The sequence below is a fragment of the Vitis riparia genome, chromosome 7, assembly GCF_004353265.1.
Source record: "Vitis riparia cultivar Riparia Gloire de Montpellier isolate 1030 chromosome 7, EGFV_Vit.rip_1.0, whole genome shotgun sequence".
NCBI classification, from domain to species: domain Eukaryota; kingdom Viridiplantae; phylum Streptophyta; class Magnoliopsida; order Vitales; family Vitaceae; genus Vitis; species Vitis riparia.
The window spans coordinates 30233340-30257393 of NC_048437.1; the positions used below are offsets into that span (position 1 = coordinate 30233340).

At 38.6% G+C, this 24054-nt stretch overlaps 3 protein-coding genes across 10 annotated transcripts in view; 1 reads left to right on the forward strand and 2 right to left on the reverse strand.

Annotated features, from left to right (window-relative positions):
• LOC117918729 (flowering locus K homology domain-like) overlaps positions 1-5612 on the forward strand; it is an 18107-nt gene extending 12495 nt beyond the window's left edge. For both annotated transcript variants that reach the window (XM_034835583.1, XM_034835584.1), the window contains exons 6-7: positions 4160-4354; positions 5166-5612. In XM_034835583.1, coding sequence (XP_034691474.1) covers positions 4160-4354; positions 5166-5351 — 381 coding nt within the window. In that variant the 3' untranslated portion in view covers positions 5352-5612. The remainder of the gene's footprint in view (positions 1-4159; positions 4355-5165) is intronic.
• Positions 5613-6726: 1114 nt separating this feature from the next.
• Positions 6727-10285, reverse strand: LOC117918659. Of its 6 annotated transcripts, none has more exons than XM_034835468.1 (4): positions 10218-10285; positions 9993-10037; positions 9386-9477; positions 6727-9240 (listed from the first exon to the last, which is right to left on the reverse strand). In XM_034835468.1, exon 4 carries the CDS (start codon positions 9169-9171, stop codon positions 6913-6915), a length of 2259 nt encoding a protein of 752 aa, XP_034691359.1. In that variant the 5' UTR covers positions 9172-9240; positions 9386-9477; positions 9993-10037; positions 10218-10285; the 3' UTR covers positions 6727-6912. The 6 variants fall into 6 exon arrangements, with proteins under 6 accessions (XP_034691359.1, XP_034691360.1, XP_034691356.1 ...); XM_034835469.1 differs by having other exon boundaries at positions 9426-9506; XM_034835465.1 differs by having other exon boundaries at positions 9386-9506.
• A 2067-nt stretch (positions 10286-12352) lies between these two features.
• Positions 12353-23873, reverse strand: LOC117918300 (fructokinase-1). 2 transcript variants are annotated; one of them, XM_034834838.1, is made up of 5 exons: positions 23350-23866; positions 22121-22371; positions 21691-21982; positions 13729-13881; positions 12353-13277 (listed from the first exon to the last, which is right to left on the reverse strand). In XM_034834838.1, exons 1-5 carry the CDS (start codon positions 23698-23700, stop codon positions 12891-12893), a joined length of 1434 nt encoding a protein of 477 aa, XP_034690729.1. In that variant the 5' UTR covers positions 23701-23866; the 3' UTR covers positions 12353-12890. The 2 variants fall into 2 exon arrangements, with proteins under 2 accessions (XP_034690729.1, XP_034690730.1); XM_034834839.1 differs by lacking the exon at positions 12353-13277 and adding an exon at positions 13342-13517 and having other exon boundaries at positions 23350-23873.
• Positions 23874-24054: the final 181 nt, after the last annotated feature.

Genomic DNA, 24054 nt, shown 5'->3' on the forward strand with positions numbered 1-24054 from the left:
GTGGATCGAAGATCAACTACAGGGTATTGTACTTTTCTTGGAGGAAATCTGGTAACATGGAGAAGTAAAAAGCAGAATGTGGTAGCAAGGTCGTCTGCAGAATCAGAGTTTAGGGCCATTGCTCAAGGGTTGTGCGAACTACTTTGGCTGAAGATTATTCTAGATGATTTGAGAATCAAGTGGGATGGTCCTATGAAGCTCTATTGTGACAACAAGTCAGCTATCAATATTGCTCATAACCCTATACAACACGATAGGACAAAACATATTGAGATTGATAAACATTTCATCAAAGAAAAATTGGAGGAAGGAGTAGTGTGTATGTCCTATGTTCCATCAGAATATCAATTAGCTGATATTCTAACAAAAGGGCTGAACAGTTCAATGTTTCACGATCTTGTATTCAAGCTGGGAATGAAAGATATCTATTCCTCAGCTTGAGGGGGAGTGTTGAGCTATAAATAGAATAGGAGAATTTTTTTTTCTTATTATGTTAGTTTCCTATTTCTGTAAATAGATAGGTTTATTGGTTTCCTATTTCTGTAAATAGATAGTTTTATGATTTAGAAATAGGTTAGTTTAGGAATAAGTTAGTTTCCTATTATGTCTCTTGTTTCCTATTTCTTCTCTTATAATCTCCTATATAAACCGTGTGTATAGTCTATCTAATAGAGAGAGAACTTATTATTTTTCATCCCATATTTCGTGTCAGTACCTAAAACTATGAAGTAGTTATGCAACCTCCCAAACAACATCCTCCAACTCCCAATCATTGAATTGTTTAATAAACCTTGGGACCCAACTACCTCCATCCCAAACATCTACCACCCAAGCATCCTTAGAAGAAGTAATAGCAAAAAGGCTCGGGAACGCATCCCTCAAAGACAAATTCTTGCACCACCTATCTTTCCAGAATTTCACCCGATTCCCTGAGCTAACGTGAAGACTTGTTTTTATCTTTGAGGACCTCCCATCCATTTCTAATTGCCTTCTAAACCTCTACTTCATACCTCCCTCTGACCTCCTTCGTGCATCATTCCCCCTCCTATAACCCATGCTTGCCAACAACTACCCGTTTCTAGAGAGGGTTTCTTTCCGTCATAAATCTCCAAGACCATTTCCCCAAAAGGGCCTTATTGAAAAGTGAAAGGCTTCTAAAACCTAAACCCTTTTTTTGTTTCTCCATGCAAACAATTGGCCAATTAACTAAATGGGGCTTATTCACCAAAGCCCCTCCTCCCTAGAGGAAGTCTCTTTGAATTTTTTCCAATCTAGCCACCACTTTTTTGGGGATAACAAAGAGTGACATATAGGAAATGGGTAGATTAGATAATGTGCCCTTAATCAACGTCTATCTTCCACCTTTCGAAAGATATTGCTTCTTCCACAAAGCAAACCTTTTTATAACTGCTCCTCCACCGCATTCCCAAACCTTATTGGGCTTGTAAGGAGCATCCAAAGGGAGACCTAAGTGGTTGGAAGGGTATCCATCGTATAACCTAAAACCTCGACAAACTCCTCCAAATTTGGAATGTTCCCAATGGAGATCAATTCACTTTTCTCAAGATTAATCTTTAGACTTGAGCATGCCTCAAACCACATAAAAACCCAACTTAGGTACTCTAGATTTTCCTTATTGGCATCACAAAAAATGAGAGTATCATTTGCAAAAAACAAATAGGAGACCTCTACTCCTACCTCATGCCTTTCTTTAACCTGGAATGCCTCAATAAAGTCACCATCCTTTGCCCTAGAAAGCAAGTAGGAAAGGATCTGCATCACTAAAATAAACGAATAAGGAGAAAAATGGTCTCCTTGTCTCAACCCTCTAAGTTGTTGAAAAAACCAGAAGTGCCATTGACTAGAATAGAGAAACGGACCATAGAGATATGCCATCTGACCCAATCCAACCACTTGGAGCCAAAACCCATTTTATCCATAATTGCCATGACACGACTCCAATTTACATTGTCGTACGGTTTTTCTATATCTAGCTTGCATAAGATCCTCTCAAATTATCTTTAAGTCTAGAATCAATGATTTCATTAGCTATCAATACAACATCTAAAATTTGCCCCCCCCACCCCCACCCCCAACAAAAGCATGCTGAAAATCTGAGACCAAAGTGTCCAACTTTTTTAGTCTATTAGCTAGTAAACCCCCAACCAAGCTAATAGGCCTAAAGTCCTTCAGCTCTTCAGTCCCCCTTTTCTTAGGCACCAAAACTGCAAAAGTAGCATTTAAACTTCTCTCAAAGCATTCTGACTCATAGAATTCACCAAAAAAGCCCATAACCTCGCTTTTTACAACATCCCAACAGCCTTGCCAAAGGGCCAAAGTAAAACCGTCCGGACCTGGTGCATTATCTCCACACAAACTAGACAAGGCTGAAAAAACCTCCTCTTCAGAAAAAGGAAACTCCAAGGCTGCTGAATCTGCCAACGACAGAGAGTTAAATACTAGCCCCTCTATGCTCGGCCTCCACTCCCCCATCTCAGAAAGCATCAGTTGAAATGCTCCTGCCACCCCCTCTTTAATACCACTCTTCCCCACTAGTAAAACACCATTTACCTTTAACTTTTCCAGAAAATTCCTCCTTCTGTGAGCGTTAGCCATTTTGTAAAAAAATATTGGATTTTTATCCCCTTCTTTTAGCCACAACTCTCTTGATTTCTGCCACCAAAACATCTCCTCCAACAGTGCCCATTTTTTAAACTCATCTTCCACTCCTTTATCCTCACTCTTTCTCTTTCTCTTTCCTCTTGGATATCTTCTAACTCATTCTATCCTCTTTATCCCTTCTGAAGCTTGTCTGTAATCTTTGTAAAAAAGTTGCCATACCTTCAAGTTCCGGATCATGGAGCTATCTTAAGAAGCAGGGACTCCACTAACCTTACTCTATTTAAGCTCAAAATGGAAATAAAACACCAGGTAAGAGTTCCTAGAAAAATGGTTGACATATGCTTTTACCCCTTAGATTTAAGCTGTTTTAATTGAAGAGTGAAAATTTCAGAAGAGATATTAGGCTACAAACTGGACCTGGTTTCCTTCCATTCATCCGCATGTCAAAGTTTAAGAGCTAGAAGCTTTAATTTTGTAAAATTAATGTTCTTTTGCTTAGTAACCTGCTGTTGTATTACTGTTTTGAAATTGAACAATTTGATGTGTTAGTTACAAGTCTGTGGCATGAGACCAAATTTCATGGGAAGTCAGCGTTGATAGAGTTACATTGAACCATCCTAGATTTCATAATTATTTGAGGTTTGCGATGTGTTTATCAGTGTTTTTAGAATTGAATTGAAAAAGTTTCCTGGGTCACTCATTGGACCAGTGGTTCAACTGCAGCAAACTATGATGTCAACATGATATCTTAAATATATGATTTATATATTTTGAAAATTAAAAATAATTATAAGTAGTTAATATATATGTATTAAAATTAATAGATTGAATCATGATAACTATAAAATGTAAATGTACTACAATTTGTAAGGTACTGATGCGGAGAGAGGAAAAAAAAAGTTCAAGTCACAGAGAGGAAAAAAAGAGTCATCCAGTTTTTCAACCAAACTGATAACATGACCGGTGGGCAGTCCAACTGGCCAGTCTGGTCTGGTTCCAGAAACCATATTGTTTATATTGGAATCTTTTGGGAAGGAAAAAAATGTGGAAAGCCTACACTGGTGATGGAATTTACCAAGGATCTTTCTAGACAATTAGTAAATCTCATTATCAGTTTTCACTTTTATGGCTTTTATGTAGAGTACAAGTTAAACATTTTTGACAAATGTATTAAATTATTTTGGAAAATTAATAAAAGGTAATTATTAAATTGAGCATGATTAATGAGCCATTAGATTCTCTGAATAAAGAAGTTGCAATCAGTTCCTTTTATTTTCACAACATCGGTCACAATTTTTTGACGTATCTGACTTTATGTTTGATTATGTAGAGTACAAGTTAAACATTTTTGACAAATGTATTAAATTATTTTGGAAAATTAATAAAAGGTAATTATTAAATTGAGCATGATTAATGAGCCATTAGATTCTCTGAATAAAGAAGTTGCAAGCAGTTCCTATTATTTTCACAATATTGGTCACAATTTTTTGACGTATCTGACTTTATGTTTGATGTTGCTGTGGTGGTTGTTCTGTAGATCACACAGTACATGCAAGTTCCTCTATCATATGCAGATGCTGTAATTGGGGCATCTGGTGTAAATATAAGCTATGTACGCCGTACCAGTGGGGCAACTATAGCAATAGAAGAAACAAAGGGAGTACCTGGGGAGATGACTGTTGAGATAAATGGATCTGTTTCACAAGTCCAAACTGCTCAACAGTTGATACAGGTATTCTTTGAATCCCTTGACATTTTTAGTGTGTATAATTTTGCCTTAAGTTTGTTGGTTCTAGCTTTGATCTGTTTGGTTATGGCTTTCGGCTGTTGGCTTATTGTTTCTACTGGTATTTTCCATGCACTTACAATGTAGTGTCCAGAAAGCTATGGTAGTAATGCATGGTTGAGTTTACAGAGGATATTGACCAAGACTTGAATTTTTAGCGAGTAGCAATCCGAGACCACATAAAAATATAGTACCTTTTATTTCCAGTTCTGCTTCTTTCTGAAACCAGTAGTAGCCACTTATGCACTAGTTATGTCTCTGAGATGCAGCAGTTGGACCATGGCAAATTATTGTTCCCTCTTTTCCTCTCCTACATGTGTGTGTCCGAGCACGCCAAAACTGTGAAAAAACCTGCAAAACCCTCTTACCATCCCATGAGATCTGGCCATGAAATCTTTGCTTTTTGTTCAGTGGAGCACTAAAATTTAGTAGAAGCAACATTTGGTGGTACCCATGAATTGCATCATGGCCCTGTTTTCCAAGTTGAGGTTATTATGTGCATGCTTGGTGTTACTTCTATCCAGTAAAATATTAAATGAGCATGGCTTGACTTGTGTTGCACAATAAGTGAAAACATGCACATTGGTTTTAGTGGGTACCCAATATCCAAATGTCATATATTTGGTGAACTGGCACCTCACTACCAGTTATCATGGTCTGATGAACTATGTTTCTTGTGCTATTCATATATAATCAAGCATTTGATTATGTGTATGATGTATCATATATTAGATTAATCATGTTTTCCTTGATGCAGAACTTCATGGCTGAAGCTGCCAGCTCAACACTGAATCTCGCTGGTGGAGCAATCAGCCAAGGATATAATCCATTTCCAACTCATGGCGCTGTCTCTACGTCTCAACCATCCAATGTCATTGAACATTTAGGCCCTTCAGCTGGTGGAAGTCATGGTTCAGTATATGGCTCCCATTCTGGCTATTGAGAAGCTAATATTTACCATCCTAATCCAATTCGGGCCAAGTTTCAAGTAAACAATATGTTAGCACCAAAGCTTTTGTAGAACATACTGGGTAGTTCAATGCAGGGAATTAGTAATGTGGGATCCAGAAAGTTTTAATTAGGGACTACCAAATGTTTTTCATTTCTCTTACAACATACATTGGGTGAAACAATCAGGTTGGACCTTTCTAAGCTGGTTCTATTTGGTTTCTGATGGTGCTGCTTTGGCTGCTCTCTGTTGCAATTTGTGTGCTCACCTGTCCCGTTTTCCTTACTGCTTACCATGACTAATACGCTGCTATTTTCTCTCCATGCAACTAACTATATGGACATGGGAATTCTTATTCATTTTCTTTCAACATGGTGGGTAGACATGGCTTTGATTAGGTAATGGGTAATTGGTAATTGGCATTGGTGATCATTGTTTTGGAGTTTGGTTGGTCCTTGGTAGAATTCAACTACCTTTGGTAGTTGTGGATGACCCAACCCCGCCCCTGCAGTTGACATGCATGCCTAGAGCTCAGGTGGAACGAAGCTAATGAAGTAGGGCAGCTGTGTACAATCTTAGCTTTCTGGCTATTTTGATAATACCAGTGTGTAGTGTGTAGTGTGTATGACCTTTTTGGTTGGTGATGATAAAATGTCTAAACCAATACAAGCACATCAGGGTTCGTTTAGGAAATTATGTTTAAATTAGTTATTTTTAGAATAGAAAATAGTATTTTAAATTAAAGGATTTTAAGAGAGTTTATTTTAAAAAATAATGAAAAATTGTTAATTTCACTCATGGTATCCCCTATCACTATTAGTTTGAATGGAATTCATCCTAATTAAATAATTTTAAAATATTTTTAATGATTGTAGGACCAAATTCCATATTCAAAAACTAGGAATCAGGAGAACTAGTGTTACCATGTTATTTATATTAAAATTTACCATACCCATTCTCGGCGGATTCTGATTTTCTAACCCCTAGAATTTTCCAAAATGAATTCATCTACAAAATTCTTCCGTGTTGAATGAGAACATATACTGAAAGTGTAGGAAACCTACTAGAGGATCAGCTACTGCCTCATCCTTTAACCTATGGGGATAATATTAGTAGTCGATTCCAATTCCAATTATTGTTTCCCTTTACAGGCAGATTCTCACTCGTCTGCACTGAACGCCGTCCGCGTTGGTCCTGAGCCGGGATCCAACTCTTTTCGCGAACTTCGAAGTTATAATACGTAATTCAAACATGTTCCAGGGAACATATCAATACCCATCACAAGAGCTATAATGAGAGTTACTTATTATAAATTGATTTTGATTTCCTATCAAAAAAAAAAAAAAAAAAAAATAGAGCTAGAATGAGAGGGACTATAAGCTGGTTTTAAAACTCTTAACAATTAATTCAACTTTTCCATAACATCTCCTATTTTCATGTGGATACCTTTTAAGTATATGAACACATAACACATCTAAACTGCAGATTGAAGCTCCCGATATACTAAAGAAAACCTAAATTTTCTTTACAGGGTCAAAGAGAATATACTGGTGATCTATATAGGTGCTGCACAGGTTGTTCTAAAATGCCCCGTCTGATTACAGCGGCTGCAATGAACTACCCTCTTCACTCGACCGCGATCTTCTGCTCGAACTCGCCTTTTCCTTGGTCGCCCTTGTGGCCGGAGGGACTTTGGTGGGTTTATAATGGTCTCGACGGCATTATCACCTCCATTCTGTGATCCATCTGCCATCTCTTTCCAAAGGGTTTTGTCTGGAATTGGGTGTATGGTTTGAGAGTATGCCTTGCGGTAGGTTGCCACAGTGAAACAACTTTCAGTATACCGATGAACATTCTGTCTGCAAGAGAGGAGAGCTGCCACAGCATGAGCACATGGGAGCCCATGCAGTTGCCATCCGCGGCACAGGCAGCAGCGGTTCCTGATATCAACTATATTCGTTCCTTCATGGGATATGACCTCAAATTCAGCTTCATTGGCTCGGAGAACCTGGTAAGTACGCGCTCGCTCAAGAGCCTCTGACACACGCCTTTCAGCTGAGGGAACGAGTATGCTGGTCCATTGCATGCTGGTTTCACGTCGTTCATTGAACCAAGTCATCAGTTGCCGACGAATACACTCCATCATTTGAATTATTGGAAGCCCAGATGCTTCGAGTATCCATGTATTTAGTGATTCCACTACATTTGCTGTCAGATGGCCAAAACGGGTTCCCTCAAAATATGCTGTTGCCCACAAGCGAGGTGGGATTCGTCGAATCCAGTAAGCAGCTTCTTGGGATATCTCCTCAATCTCAAGGATTTTTGCTTCAAATTCAATTACGGTAAGAACCTGGGCAGCTTCCCAAAGAAGGTTAACAAGCAGAGTATTGTTGAACTCTTTTCGGAAACTGTCGCTGAGATGCCGCATGCAGAATCCATGAAAAGCAGTAGGAAAATTAGCTTCGACCCCTTCCACAATAACCTTCTGTCTATCAGACAAGATTGTAAGCCTTGGCATGTTCTCTGTATTAATTTCAAGGAGGTTGTGCAGCTCAGATAGGAACCACATCCAGTTATCATCATTTTCTTCATCAACAACCCCAAATGCCAAAGGAAATAGAGCACCATCTCCATCAAAACCAGTGGCAAAAAGCAATGTCCCAAGGTATTTGCTTTTCAGAAGGGTTCTGTCGAGCCCAATTAGGGGCCGGCATGCATTCAGAAATCCATAGATTGAAGCTTGAAATGAAACAAAAAGGCGGTGGAAAGAGCTATCCATAGGATTTGCATAAACCAATGCAATACTTTCAGGATTGGTCCGTCTGATTTGGTCGCAGTACTGTGGAAGAAGACGATATCCTTCCTCAAATGACCCACGAACAGCAGCCATGATCCGCTCCTTTCCTCTCCAGGCTTGCTTGTATGATAGGGTAATCCCATGAACTCGATGAATCTCTTCTAGTATCTCTTTTGGTTTATAATGAGGGTTTTCTTTCAGGCTTTGCTCAACTGAACTTGCGACCCACTGTACTGAAGCTTGTTGATGACCGAGATGTGTAATTCCACCACAAGTATGTGATTCATGGATAGTCCTGATTGTGAAGGTGGGAACACCTGGAAGCTTTGCACAATGAATTCGCCAAGGGCATCCATCACTTGCACATTTGGCAGTGAAACGAGTCTTGTCAGACTTAACTGTCTGTATCTCAAAATGAAGAGCAATGGCAGTGTCTCTCAATGCCCTCCTACAGCTCTGCACATCAGAAAATTCCTGGCCAACAACCAGTTCATGGTTAGGAGCTGGAACTACGGTCCTGGACTGAAGGACAGGAGAAGAAACCAGTAGCTGAGAGTGCTGAGCAGTCATACCAGAGGCATCCACAATACTGATTTCCCCACTCTGGCTCACAGTCAGCTCTATGTTCTCATCAAGATCATGGTTCTCTACAAGCGCCAATTCATGATTCTCGGACAAACTCAATGCATGATTCTGAACAGTAAGACCCAACTCATTATCATGGTTATCAACATCATTATGGTGTTGATCAACATCAGGATCATGATTCTGGGACATATCTAATCCATTCTCATCCACACGATCAAACCCATTCTCGTGATTGTGGTGGCCATGAGCATGCCGGAGAGCCATTTCATGTTCATGGTTCTGGCCAAGGGCTAGTTCATCATCATGTGCATGTCCCAAAACCAATTCATGACTGAGAACCAAATTGTGATTATGCCTGAGTCCCAGTGGTTGGTTGTGGCCAAGCGATAAATCATGATCATTCCCAAGAAGCAAATCATTGTTCGCCATGACTAATCCAAACTAATAATTCAATTTATTCCCCACAAAACTTACTTGATTAGGTTTTTCCAAGAAACCCTGTTCACAAAAAAAATAAAAAATAAAAAATTTCTATATCAAAATCAGAATCCTTTTTTTTTTTTTTTTTCCCTCGAATACTCATGAATGTAGTACAAGAAAGAAGCAAACATCAAAACATGAAACAAATATAACAGGAAAATACCTTAAACAGATGGTAGACTCAATTTGTTCTATTCTTTTACCTTCTCCCCAATTGAAGAACTTCCCAGCAAATATATCCACAAAAGCAGTGCCCTGAAGCATCAATTTCAATGAAATTCAAGCTGACAAAACCATGGAGGAAAAATGCAAAAGTCACAAGAAAAGAAATCTAGTAGAAAATTTAACCTTAAAAAAAAAAAAAAAGCTTCACACAAACATTGCAATAGTTGCAAGGAAAAAAAAAAAAGGCAAATAAATCAGCATCTAGGGTTTCTGGTTTTCATAAAACAAAAGCAACAGGAAGATAAGTTCCAACTTTTAATTTTCTCTCCCTCAGTTTTCTCCTCAACCAAACAGAGGCCAACACCCCTCCATGTGGTTCCCGGAAAAAGAAACTCGTGAAGTCGAGATTTTTCATCACATGGGAACCAAGAAAAGACAAAACTTCCACACAACACCACTCGGTTGAGTCGAGTTGGGTTTTCTTCTTTTTCCGTTTAAAAGAAGGAAAAAAGAACCGTAAGACTCCCAGGTTTATTTTCCTTTCTTTTCTTTTCAGAGAAACCAAACACGAGGGGTCTAGAGAAAATACAGGAAAAACAACTCACATGAGAAGCAACAACCAACCCAGAAAGAAGAAACTCAGCCAGAACCTGCAAAAATTGAGACAAAGAGAGATCAATCAATGACCCCCAGAAAAGTAAAAATAAAAAATGGAATTTGCAAATAATAGAGAATGAAACAGTAGATTCATTGAAGAAAAAGGAGGGAAAAGAGAGAGAGGAGGAGGAGGTGAGGATTTGATTTTGGCGGGTGGGTAAGATGGAAAAAACCTGCAAGAGAGAAGGGCAGAGAATTGCAGGGGCAAAGGGCAATGGAAGATGGGGCAAAACCTAGGGCTTCTCCCCCTTCAAGAGAGGGCATTTAAGTCATCCCCTTACCCAACCCCACCTTTTTTTTTTTTTTTTTTTTCCATTTTAAATAACTTTTAATATTATATATAATATATTTTTCTTTTTTAAAAAAAAAAAAATTATTCCCTGTTTCTACTAAAATATAAAACCTGTTTAGATTTAAAAAGGTTTTATAAAATATTAAAAATGACTAAACTTAAAAGCACTTGTAAAAAATAAACCAAAGAAAATGAAAATATATAACTAACAAATGTAATTTCTTTATTTTCTTTTTAGAAAAAGTCAACAGTAAATAAATTTTTATGGTTTTTATTTTATAGAAACAGTTTTTATTTTTCTCCATAAATGCATTTTCAAGAAAAAAAAAAAAGGAAGAGAAAATAGAAAATAAATGTATTTCCACATAATATTTGTTTTTATGTGGAAAATGAGTAGATTTGAGTACCACGATGAATTAAGGGTACTTGTGTACTTTTTTGCTTAGTTTGTATCACAGCCAAGGGTATTTTCTCAATTTCACTAGGTCACTTGCTCCCTCTCTGTCCAAGCCCTAACCATAGCCACTTGGTCTTTTAAGGGCTATTGGTAAGTGCTACAAGATTTCATGCATTCCGACCCAAATCCATTTGTGAGGAACATTTTCTTTTTCAAGTGAAATCCTCCACTATATGAAAGAGCAAAAAATTGTTTTCTTTTAAGTATGGAATAAGAAGCCGTATCTTAATATATGTATATAATTTATTTGGAGCAAATCCACCTTTTGAAATATGAGTGGAAAGAATAACAAGAATATTTATAACATCTTTCACAATCTTGGAGAGATAGTTTACTAATAGATTAAGGTTTAAGTTATTCAATTCATTTACATATCATGAATGTTTGAAATTCAAATTTTGTAAAGAGATATTACTTTTGTTAGTTTAAACCAAAAACATTTATTTCTGATATCATATCCATAATTAGCGCATTCGCAATTATAGTTTCATATCAAAGGTTACAACCAATATTACTAACATGAATTATTAATATCTCTATGTGCAATTGGTTGAGACATAAACCTTTCCCTATTCCTTTTCTTTTCTTTGTTTTTTCCTTGGAAAAGAAGTTGAGTGAATTGAGTAAATACTAAATATTGTCATTTTTTATCCATCATTTGGGTTGATAAACTAAATCGGATAATTATATGAGTGAGATAAAACAACTTATGAATTTGTTGAAAATGGATTAAATCTCATTTTCTATGTACAAGAGTAAAATAAAAATAAACCTAAGCAGTAGATACCAAGATTGGTTGATTAGGCATCAATCACAACTTGAAACGATCTGAATTTGAACCAACTATATGGAGTTTTGGTTTTACTACCCTTTCTATGTATTAACATATATGTATTACCTTAAGAATGATAGGGCAAAAATAAGTGAATGACTAGAAATACCAACATACATAAAGAATTAGTAATGGAGGCATAAAAGAATACTAATAATGTCATTAAATTGGTAGAAATGATTAGATCATACTCCTCATGACTCAGATCTAGAGTATGTTCGTAACCATTAATTAAAAATATAGCTTATATCAATAAAATACACTTTTACTTTCTTTCACAGTCCCATTCACTTTTTCCTACAAGACCTTAAGAATCAATAATTTTATATAAAGAAATATTAAATTCAAATCATTTACTTTCTTTTAAAACCCCCTCAATTTTTTTATATGAGAAACTATTACACTCAATTGCTTGCAACCATTACTCTTTAATTTCCGATGAGATCTATCTTGTAGAAGTACCTAAATAAGATTTGATTTCTAAGTTTCATTGTAAAGTTAATTGATTACTTGCAAATTTGCAATTAGGTAAATCAATAGTTCAAACCTCATTCAAAGTTAGAGCATTTCCCATTCTCAAAATTCAAAAATCGATTAGACTTAATTTAGTTTTTTTTTGTTGACCCAGCCTTTAAGGTACATTTAGGGGGCCACAAACATCATAAAATAATTAATTAATTTTTATTTTTTTCATAGTCACGTTACGGTAAAGAGGAAGGCATAGAAATTGAGTACCAACTTAAGAGGCCAAATGTCATAAAATAAATTCTATTTTTTATAGTCACGTTACAGTTGAGGGGAAGACATTGGAATTATGAGTACCAAGTTAAGAGGGAGATACATAAACGGTGCAACAAATTCAACACCTTTTATGTCATGCCTGCTTTGTCTGCTTGTCTCAGTGTTGATTAAAAAGACCTAACTCCTTGACATTTAACTAGCCTACACAAAAACAAGGCTTGACAAACATGGACTAGAAAGGTCTAATATATGGAGTATAAAACAGGCACATAGAAATGCAGCTTACGAATTCGAATGCAGAACCCGACAGCCCCAGGGCAATCCTGTTGAACGCTGTTCAAGCATAAGTATTAAAGTAAGCAATCCCAGCTTTCTGCTTCAAGCAAAACTCCCTACTCCACAAGCATCTCATCTTTTACTGCATCCTACATGATCCCATGCTGGTTCCTCAAATTCATCAAAGAAGACCTACTCTTCCTACCAAAACAAATTTCCAGTGAAAACCTACTGTTCATCCTTTCACATCATGATGGAACTATACCCTTTATCCGAGCAGATTTGAGCTTGCATAGTGACTCAGAGACCACCTTCTGCAAGGCAACGCGGTGCAGTTGATTATTGCTTCCATTTATGGCAGTTTTTGAGAGGAACGTGATTTGTTGAGCATCTAAATTATCATCAAGTAGTTCATTCCAGAATGTATCATCCTCATTGAGGTTTGAGGCTCTCATGAGTTCTATTACTTGCTCCAAGTTTGCAACATTCCTACCAGCACCACAACCCATGGCAGTTGCAGCTCCCACTGCATTTGCAATTGCTAATGTGTTAACTGTAGGAAGGTTGTGGATAAAACCAAATGCAATGGCAGCTACAAAACTATCCCCGCATCCAACAGTGTCAATGACATTCACCTGTTACAGATATCAGAATATTACTTAAGATTTCGTAAGTGAAAGATGGAGTATGAATCATGAGTAAGTTAAACAACAAAGCGCTTTATTTCCATTTTATTTCCAAATTGTTGTAAGAAAATACGTTCTTCTCCAATAGAATACATTCTTTCTTCTTTATCTTTTGAGTTGAAGACAGGGCACAGCTTGTCACACTCCAGGGGTTTTAAAACTGTTTGGGCACAAAAAGGTTCCATGAAGCTGCAAAACCAAAAAATTTATAATAATTGGTTTGAATAAAAGATGAGGATGTGTTTGAATATGCTGTAAAAGCCCTCTAAATAGTTGAACTGGTGAAAATAAACGAACTTCAAAAGGATAGAAAATTAGCATCCTTGCAATAATTAACTGGAAAAAAAAATTTCAGAGATTGGGAGAAGGGATATATCAAAATAGAAGTATAAGTTGATACCTTGAATGCAGGCGCACAAGATACACTTGACAAAGAAATTAGAATTGAACCCTTTGAACCCATTTTAACAATCACCCATTTCGTTCGCATCCCCTTTCTGAGCAATTCTTGCCCTGCTAGAATTGGGTTTCCTATGCCAGTCAATGACTCAGCCTGGACATTTGCACAGGTAAATTAGATCAGGCAGACAGCTATAAACTATTTACTAGTGCAGATATTTCAGCACGAATTAAGAAGATAAAGAACAAAAAAAAAAAAATGCATTTGTAATGTACTCAAGACAAATGAATTTTTGTCCACCATGATATACAACAGAGAGTACATATGAACAAAAAAATGTTGAGCTTGGTAATTTTTTATCTTGTAGAATAAATGATATCTGCATATAATAGACACAATCTTGCAATAAATTGTGGCATGTGCTTATAACCAGGCATGTCAGCAGAAAACTTCAAACAATTAGAACATATGCATTTTCAATACTACATGTGTTGCTTTCCACTTTCATAGGCTAAATAAAAAATCTCTCTGCACTTTAAAACTAGCTTAGCTAGTGTCAACTAAGCGTTAAAATAAGCCCATTCCAAGCATATAGCACCATAAAGTCACACATCATGTTCCACTCATGTACAACATTCCTCATTAATCACAAAAATGATGTTTTGTATTTTAAAACATCTCAGATCCTTTCCAGAAGTCCACCTTATTCCAAGATCCACTAAAAAAGAAGCTATAACAATCTCCAATATTTTTAAGCTGCAATTCAATAAAACTAATGAATCTGTAAATCGAAGATGGAACTTCTTCGATAACTTGCAACAATCTCCAATTTTTTTAAGCTGCAATTCCAGTACAACTAAAGCATGCATAGAACCTAAATACTGTGAATCTGGTAACTATATGTTTGTCCAACTTCATAAATTCCACTTTCTATGAGTATTGGGAATAGCATGAGATGGAAAAACCAACTTACACTAAAACTAATTTCTACACCTATTTGCATTTTCATTTGCCCTCTCATGCATATACTTTATAGGCCACACTGTCGTATTAAGCACCTTAAGTTTTTAATCAAAGGTTCAAAGAAAAAAAAAAAAAAAAATCCAGCTTTCTTACAACAGAGAAACCAATTTTAGCTGAATGAATATGTCAAAATAAATGAATAGCAAGAAGGATAATATTCAAAATGAATGCATCCAGACAACCTAATGATAGAACCACAAAAGTAAGGAGAAGTCATACATCCAACATGAAGGTGCTTACATAACTTTTTTTTTTTTGATCAGTAAATAAGATTTGTATTAAACGCCAAAAAGGGCGCACCAAAGTACACACAATGTATACAACGGTAGCCAAAAAGTGCCAAAAAAAAGGAAGAGGAAACAAAAAACTACTTCTTCCCTCAAACCAACCCCAACCAATCAATGAAATCTACTATGGACGTTAATCTTTCACCGATAAATAGTTTGGTCCAAGATAACAAATTACACAAAAATAAATATTTCAGCCTTTGGATTGAGAGCCCCACATTCTCAAAAGATCTTCTATTTCTCTCTTTCCAAATAGTCCAGAAGAGGCATAAATGAGCTACCCTCCAAACCTTTTTCCGCTTTCTTCCAACAAACGAACCATGTCAGCCTAGCAGAGTTTCTTTAACTGTGGACTGCATCACCCAAAAAACTCTAAAGAGAGAGAATAAGAGCTCCCACAACACCCTTGTCTTGTCACAATGCAAAAGGATGTGGTCAATTGACTCCTCATGAGATAGACAAAGGAAACAAGGGTTGGCCAAAGATTAGAAGGGAATTGCAAGTTGCCTCCTTTGATGCTGATCAAGAGTCAAAGTTTTTCCCCAAGTCACCTCCCATGTAAAAAAGCTCACCTTAGGAGGAACCCACACATTCCACACAACACTAGAAGAGAATTGCACTACCCTTCTTGTCTCTAGGCGCTAAAGTGATTTAACAGGGAAAGTCTCACTCTTCGTATCAACCCAACACACTTTATCCTCTTTACCCTCTTCAACCACTTTATCTTGAAGTCTTGCCAAAAAGAGTTCCACAATACCAATCTCCCAATCATTTAGGGATCTCAGGAAGTTAGGATTCCAACCATCCCTCTCACTAGAATGCTGCCACAACTCCACCACCCAAGCGTTTTTAGAGTTAGAAAGGACAAATAAAGAGGGAAAAGAAATATTTAACGGTTCATCCCTGCACCACTTATCTTTCCAAAACTTTATCATTTTCACATTGCCCACCAAAAAGGACAATTTACAACTAACTAAATCCCACAACTTTCTTTTGGTCTTCCATAACCCAACACTGTAGCCTCCTCTTGCTTCCTTAGAGCACCAACCCCCTTCCAAATCCCCATATTTACCACTAATGATTTGTCTCCAAAAGGCCTCCCTTTTTGAATCAAAGCGCCAAATCCACTTACAAAGGAGGGCCTTGTTAAGCAAGTTAAGGCACCTATCACCTAGGCCCCCCTTCTTTCTGTTAAAGCAAACGGTATCCCACTTCACTAGATGAGGCTTACTAACTAAAGTCCCGCCTCCCCAAAGGAAATCCCTTTGAATTTTTTCCATCCTTAACTACACAATTCTTGGCATCCGGAAAAGAGACAAAAAGTAGGTTGGCAAACTAGATAAAATACTTCTAATCAACGTTAGTCTTCCCCCTTTCAAAATGCATTGTCTTTTCCATACAACCAATCTTTTGCGGAATCTTTCTTCCACCCCATCCCAAGCCACCAAAGAATTATAAGGGGCGCCTAAAGGGAGCCCCAAATAGGTGGTTGGGAGCACTCCCACTTTACAACCTAATACAAGGGCCAACTCATCTAGGTTCTCCGCTCTCCCCACCGGAATAAGCTCACACTTGGTTAAATTAATTTTAGACCCAAAATGGCTTCAAACCACATAAGCAGCCAACTTAAGTAGGTCAATTGGGTATGGGAGGCCTCACAAAACAACAAAGTGTCGTATGCAAATAGTAGATGAGTAACCTCCAAACCCTCTCCACCTCTACCATTCACTTTAAAGCCAGTCAAAAAGTCACCTTCCCTTGCCCTTCGAAGGAGATAGCTAAGCGCCTCCATAATAAGCACAAACAAATACGAAGAAAGAGGATCCCCTTGCCTTAATCCTCTAGAGCTTTGGAAGAAATCCGAAAGGGTACCATTCACAATAACCGAGAAACTTGGAGAAGAAATGCACGAACTAATCCAATTGATCCACCTTTCGCCAAAACCCATTTTTTTCAATACCGCAAGTAAAAAGCCCCAATTGACATGATCATATGCCTTCTCAATATCTAGTTTGCACAAAACCCCAACCCTATTACTTTTCAGCATCGAATCAATTGCTTCATTTGCTATTAGGACTGCATCAAGGATTTGCTTACTTTCCACAAAGGCATTTTGAAAAATGGAGGCCACTTTACTAATCATCTTTTTAAGCCTATTAGCCAGCACTTTAGTCAATAACTTATACAAGTTGCCCACTAAAATTATAGGCCTGAAATCCCTAAGATCTTTAGCCCCTCCTTTCTTTGGCACCGACACCAGAAATGTAGCATTGAGGCTTTTTACAAATCTGCCGTGATCATGAAAATCCTTAAAGAAACCCATTACCTCTTCCTTAACGACATCCTAGCAACATTGCCAAAACGCCATTGAAAAACCGTCTAGCCTTGAAGTTTTGTCCCCATTAAGAGCTGACAATGCGTTGAACACCTCTTCCTTAGTGAAAGGTTCCTCTAACTTCGCTGCATCTTGCCTATTTAAGGCTACAAAGTCCATGCCACTTATACTAGGGTGCCAATCCCCAGATTCTAATAAAAGGATCTGGAATGCTTGGACAATTCCCACTTTAATATCAACTTCCTATGTTAACCAAGCCCCATTAATCTTGATCTTAGCCAAAAAATTTCTCCTTCTATGTGCATTTGCCATTTTGTGAAAAAATTTGGTATTTCTATCACCCTCGTTCAACCAAACTTCCCTTGACTTTTGTCTCCAGCTTGTTTCCTCCATAAAAGCCCATTTTCGAAATTCTACCCTTGATGCCTCCCTGGTAGTCTCCTCCTCAATAGTTAAAGTCCCTAGTAACTCCTTAGAATCCCAAAAGCCCACCTGTGTGAGGGCCAAATTCTTTCTACCAATCACATTGCCAAACACCTCAGAGTTCCAACTCTTCAAAAAACCTTTTAGTTTTTTCAATTTTTTTGCCAGAATGAAACTAGAGGATCCTCTAAAACTAAGTCCCACCCACCAAGACTTCACTAAATCCTTGAAACCCTTCTCCTTTAGTCACATATTCTCAAACCTAAAGGGAGAAGAACCCCTCCACATCCCACCCACATCCAACAGATTCGAAGAATGGTCTGACATGGGTTTGGGCAAGATACATTGCAACACACTGCTAAAATGGCCTTCCCATCCCTTAGAAACCAAGAAACGATCTAACCTCGAATGGGCCTGATTATTCAAACTCCCACTCCAAGTAAAGGTCCCTCCTAGCAAAGGAAGATCCCTCAAATGGAGATCATCAATGACCTTTGTAAATCTTCTCATTGTCGAAGACAATCTCAAGGCACCAGTACGTTCACCTGTAAATCTCACAACATTGAAGTCTCCTCCAAGGCACAACGGGTCACTCCATAGGCCCCCAATTGCCCCCAATTCATCCCAAAAATCCTCTCTAGCACTCCCAAGTGTAGGGCCATACACCCCCGTAAAAATCTAGATGAAAGCATCATCACAACACTTAAATCGACAAGAGATTGAGTACAACCCCAATTCCATGCCCACCAGCTCTAGAACTCTGTTATCCAAAAAGACTAGAATCCCTCCTACTACCCTTATGGCCCCCCACTTTAGGAATCTTCCTGTTCCTAGACTACGAACCACCCCCATGGACATCTCTTGGATTTTGGTTTCCTAAAGGCAGACCAAATTTACCTTTTGCGATTTAATGAAAGACTTTAAAACCATCCTTTTATTACTGTCATTGGCCCCTCTTATGTTCCAAGATAGAATTCTTAACTTCATGAGACAACCGTAGATAACACCCAACATTCTCTACCCTTACCACCTTTTATATCTGGCCTCTTGTAGTTCACTGACCACTTTAATTTCTTAAGCTCTCTTTTAGAATGAGAACTAGACGATTTGTTTTTTCTCTTACTATGTTTCCGATCTCCTTGATTCTTATGAGCCTTGATTTTATCAAGGAGAGCCAAAATCTCATCCTCAAAGCCTTGAGTTGGCATACCCAAGAACTTACTAAAGGCAGCCAGCCTATTGAAAAACCTTGTTTCTTCTGTCGTTTCAACATCTTCACCTAGAGCATAGTTCCTTCCCTCAACAAAGTTCGTCCTAACCTCTCCAACCATGACTTCCTTTCCTTTGAGCATCGGAACCTCCAACAGATTCCCATCAGTCAATATCATCTTCAACGGGCCCAACTCCATAAGCAAACCCTTCCCTCTCACCTCCACCAACCGACGACTAGAGGACGAGGCCACTTCCGAGCACCCTGCGTCACAACCACCTAGCAAAAAAAGGAGAAGAAGAAAAGAAAGCCCCAAAACCGAAAAAGGGAGAAGAGAGAGGAATCTAACCTGGATAACTCACCATTTCCTCCAAAAGGGCTTCATCGGTCTATAGCTGAAGAGAAATTGACGATGAGAAGGCCTGCCTTAGGGGAGAAACCACCCCACTACCACCGACGTCTTCACTAAAGCCATCCCTTGTATCTCTGAAACGCGAGAGAACCCTATTCCCCTTTTTAAAGCCTTCCCGATCCAAAGAGGAAAGGCCTAGAAGAGATGAGCCCTGATTGCTTGGCCCATTCACTAAAAGAGTTGGGCTTCGACTGGGCTAGGCCTCCACTAACTCAGGCCCTTTAACAAAGTTAAGGCCTGACTCCACACCCAAGCAAAGACTTTCCACACATGGGTAATCTACACCCTGCTCAACCACACAATCCCCACCATCTCCCAAAACCCCTCTCTTGTCAACGTCTCGTCCTGCCAACCCTAACATTGCAGCCAACACCATGCCTACCAACCTGCCCCCACCGCTAGGCGGCGACAAGTCCACAACCTCCTTTTGCAGATTCAAACTTTGTCTCCTCACGTCCTCAACAACGCGTGATTAGCCTTCACCTTCATCCCCATCCTTCCATCCACTGGTTTCGCCTTTCGGTTCCACATGAGTAAGACATGGTGGGACTTCCCACCATAGATGTATTGCATAAACAACCAAGACTTCAACCATCTGCAAAGTCCCCGGCGTTTCGCTCCCAGTTGAAGCCCACTGCATTTGCCGACCTCTAGCAGTATCCTCATCCACTTTAACAAAGACTCCATAGGAATCACCAATCTTTTTTAAAGTCTCTCTACACTAGAAGTGCAAAGGAAGCCCCACCACTTTGACCCACACATGAACTTCTTTTTGATAGCACCCTATCTCAGGCCTCCACCAATCCAAGTTTAACATCATATCCTTAAAACTCCGAACACCCCTTAAAAACACTCTTTCAGGTCAGAAACAACCTCAAAGTCAAACAGCAAAAGAGCTTTCCCAAACTGAGAAATCTTTACCCCCCCCTTCAGGGGCCAATTAAAGTCCACCCAACTATATAAAAAGCTTAAATTTGGGACAAAGTTGGAGCCATCACTCCACCTTCCCACCAAACAACTCCGCAGATACGCCTTTCTCTTTTGAACCTTCGCAAACCCCGCCCGAATCCAAATAACTTCACCCAATCTACCATGGGCCTTCCTGACTACATCCGCAAATGGGCCTTTTATCCCATCCTTCGAGCTACTCCATCTTCCACAGACTTGAAAAAGGGAGGAGCCACCCCAACCACAGAGAGGGCATCAACCCCAAGGTGGTGAAGCTTTTCTGCCAAAACCGACCACCCCCTAGGTAGACCCCTTCCTTCAGGAAAACACAGAGAAAATCTCTTAGTCTCCATTGTTTTTACCATGCAATGAATGAATCTGCCAGCCTTGTTTGAACGGCGTTTCGATCTGAACCCTCTACCATTTTCCACCCAAACTTTGCTACACCGCTTTCCAACTTCATCCATGCAGCAAGCTTCCACTCCATCCAACAGATTACACAAACTGGACTCCCCGAATCTGATCCAAGAAGAGAAGCCTCTACTTCTCTCCACAATTCTCCCCGACAGCTTACCCCCAACCTCCTCTAACGAGATTTCGAAGGATTTGGACTCAACAGCAAACCAACTTTTTGCTCCTCTCATCTTCACCCTTAGACAATTTTGTTCATCATAAAGGTGCTTACATAACATGAGGAAATCCAAAAACAATGCTGGATGAGGTGGAAAAAACAGACTCCACAGATGGCAATATTATGGGATATCACCCCAGAAAGAGCAGAATGGGAAGGCCAAACAGACAGTTGAGAGTATGATGCAGTGCCAAAGTGGCAGCGATGTTATCACCAATTGGTAGGGAATGAGTTATCTTTAGTAATATTCTAATTTAGTTTTATTTTATTGTATTTTTTCCATTTTTGGAAATTTTTTTATATTTTCCTTTTGCACATTTGAAAACCCTATTTAAAAGGAATTTTGGTATTTGGAAAAAAGAAACTTTTTTTAATAGTACAAAAAATGGTGATTTTCTTCTATTCATCCTTATTCTTGGTCCATGCAAATTCAACAAGACTCATATTCATACACTTGGTATTCTTGCACAAACCAACAAAGTTAGGACAAACTGTTCAAGAATTGGACTCCTATTTCTGGCATTCATGCACGATTCAACAGGTTTAGGCTAATTTGTTCTCTATTTTGCTGCCTTAGTCTACAATTATTAGAAGGCAACATAAAAAATAAAGGTGACCAAGAAAATCAAAGCATAAAAATAGATGGTAATAGAAGGAAAGATCAAACAATTGATGGACAGTTATGAGTCAAACCTCATCAGATGTCAAGAGAAGAACATCGCTCATCGTCAAGAATTGGCCTAGTGCTCTTTGTTGTTCAGGTGTTCCAACAGAAAGACTCTTCCCACGTGGTCCAGGATCAAAGAAAACTGAAGTTCCAACTTCAACAGCATAGTCCAAAGCAGATATAATCAAACTAGGGGACAGTTCATCAAAACCATAACCATTACAGAACAGGATCTTTGACTTTCTTATGGCCATCTTTACTTCTCTGGATAGTTTGCTCATCCAGCTGAATGCAGGCTCCTTACTGAAATCAGCTCGACTGAACAACAAAGCAGGAACATTCAGAGATTACAGTAGCTCGTAACCCACATAGGGATGACCAGTGTCAAAATGCTACAACAATAAGGTGCTTAATAAAGAAGCCTGGAAAAGTAGACTTTTGACCAAACAATTATACCTGCAAAAACCATGTCTTTGCAAAGGGTCAACTAAAACCCAACATAGAAGAGTTTCATACGAGGCACTAGCACTATCAACAACATCGGTATCTTCATTCATCCCAACCGTATCAATTCCCTCATCATGAAGCACATCAAGAAGGAAGTCTCCATAGATTTCATTACCCACATGACCAATTGTTACACAACAAAGTCCCAGTCTTTTTGCAGCAATAGCCATATTGCAGTTACCGCCAGCTTCCCAGTATTTCTATGTGAAAAAAATACAATTAAAACTACAAACAATAACAGCTTTTACAAATAATCCATAAGCAGGATTGATTAAAAAGAAAATCCCTAAAAGAAAAAAACAGTGACCATTGCTGTAACACTATTCCTTGAGGCCCAGCGCAGGTGGCTAGTGGATAGGGCCTGGGACGGTGATGAGGGACCTTCTAAGTTCAATTCCATGTGCCCAACCCCACTCGACCACCCAAAAAATAGGGGGAAAAAAAAATACAGTTTCTAATATACTCATTTCTCAATAAATTTCCAAAATAATTCAGAACTCCACATAAAAAAATAAAATAAAAAATGCTGAGAATAATTTGAAGAAAATATAGGAAGTTTTTTGCACATAATAAAGGCCATCCATATCAAGAAAAAGTCATCCTGCAGTTCTCCAGAATAACTGTGAACCTGTTCGTAATATTTGATGAAATCATGAAAATAATATGGAGCCATCATATCAAATGACACTACATCAGACTTCATAGCTTGAGAAAAAAGGTGCTAACATATTCGAAATTTCATGGCAGTTAAAGAAACAGTAGAATTGGATGCTCCAACGCTGGAATTTTTCAAGAATATTTTTGCAACTCCAACATGAATTTCATATCCAAGTAGGCAAATTTTACATGCACATATTCTGTAACTGCGAGTGTCCACTTCCAACTTTCTTTTATGAATATACTCTTAGTCAATATAGACTGATTTTCCGCCAATTTTTAAATCTACTCCAAAAACTTAGAAAGAATTCAATCTTCTCACTTAAATATGGATCAGAATTCAATATGAATTCCAAAAGAAATGAGCCTTTTTTCATACTTCAACGATTTCCCCCTACGTAAATTCATAAGGAAAACAGAAAAAAAGAAAAACGAAATTAAAATTCGTTCCTTTGCGCTTGGTTCCAGAGAAAAGGAAAACTAAACAAAACACAGAACATAGAGGATTGAGCAATAGAAACCTTATCGGGAGGAGACGCCGCCAACCGCTCCATGTAAGCCTTTCTATCGAGAAACGACGCAGGAGGCAATTCCGGAACATTGAGAACCAAATCAACACACAGATTTCCGAGAGTTGCGACATCGACGCTCTTGAGGGCCACGCCACCGGAGGTGCAGTCGCCGCCGGCAGTGTAGCAGTGGCTGGGGACGGAAAGCTGAATGCCCTTGCAGTTGAGGGCGGTAAAACGACGTCGTATGGCGGGTCTAGGGTTTTGGAGGGCATTGTGGGGTGAGATTGGGGAGCTGAGAGTCAGCATTCCGATTTCAGAGAGATGAGAAATTTCGAATTGAAATCCGGAAAACAAAACCATTTGTGAATTATTATTAATCTCTCTCTCTCTCTCTCTATCAAGTTGTTGACTGATCAGCTTTTGATTATTCCCTCACCGTTAGATTCGCGTACTTTTGAATACTTTTTCCTTCAGTGGATTCCGTTTTCATGGGTTTTGAGAAGGTGGGAAACTGGGAAAGTGAAATTGGACGGCTTCCCATTCTCCCTTGTTCTTTATTGATCTCAACTTGCTAAAAGGGCGGGGCCCACCTCACATGGGCTTTTGGGTGATCAGTCCAGTTTAGTAGGGTAAGGACCGTAAAATAGGCCCATATGTAGGGTAAGCCATTACATCCCACAGCGGCACAGCCCATCATCAAAATTTTCTTTCATG

What these genes read in the sequence shown, in the direction of transcription:
- LOC117918659 (XM_034835468.1), bottom strand. Translation starts at nt 9,171, where the DNA reads ATGGCGAACAATGATTTGCTTCTTGGGAATGATCATGATTTATCGCTT.
- LOC117918300 (XM_034834838.1), bottom strand. Translation starts at nt 23,700, where the DNA reads ATGGTTTTGTTTTCCGGATTTCAATTCGAAATTTCTCATCTCTCTGAA. An exon ending in CGGCGTCTCCTCCCGATAAG is followed by an intron (nt 22,372 to 23,349) that starts GTTTCTATTGCT and finishes TTTTTCACATAG; the next exon opens with AAATACTGGGAAGCTGGCGG. An exon ending in TTCTCTTGACATCTGATGAG is followed by an intron (nt 13,882 to 21,690) that starts GTTTGACTCATA and finishes GCAAATGTCCAG; the next exon opens with GCTGAGTCATTGACTGGCAT.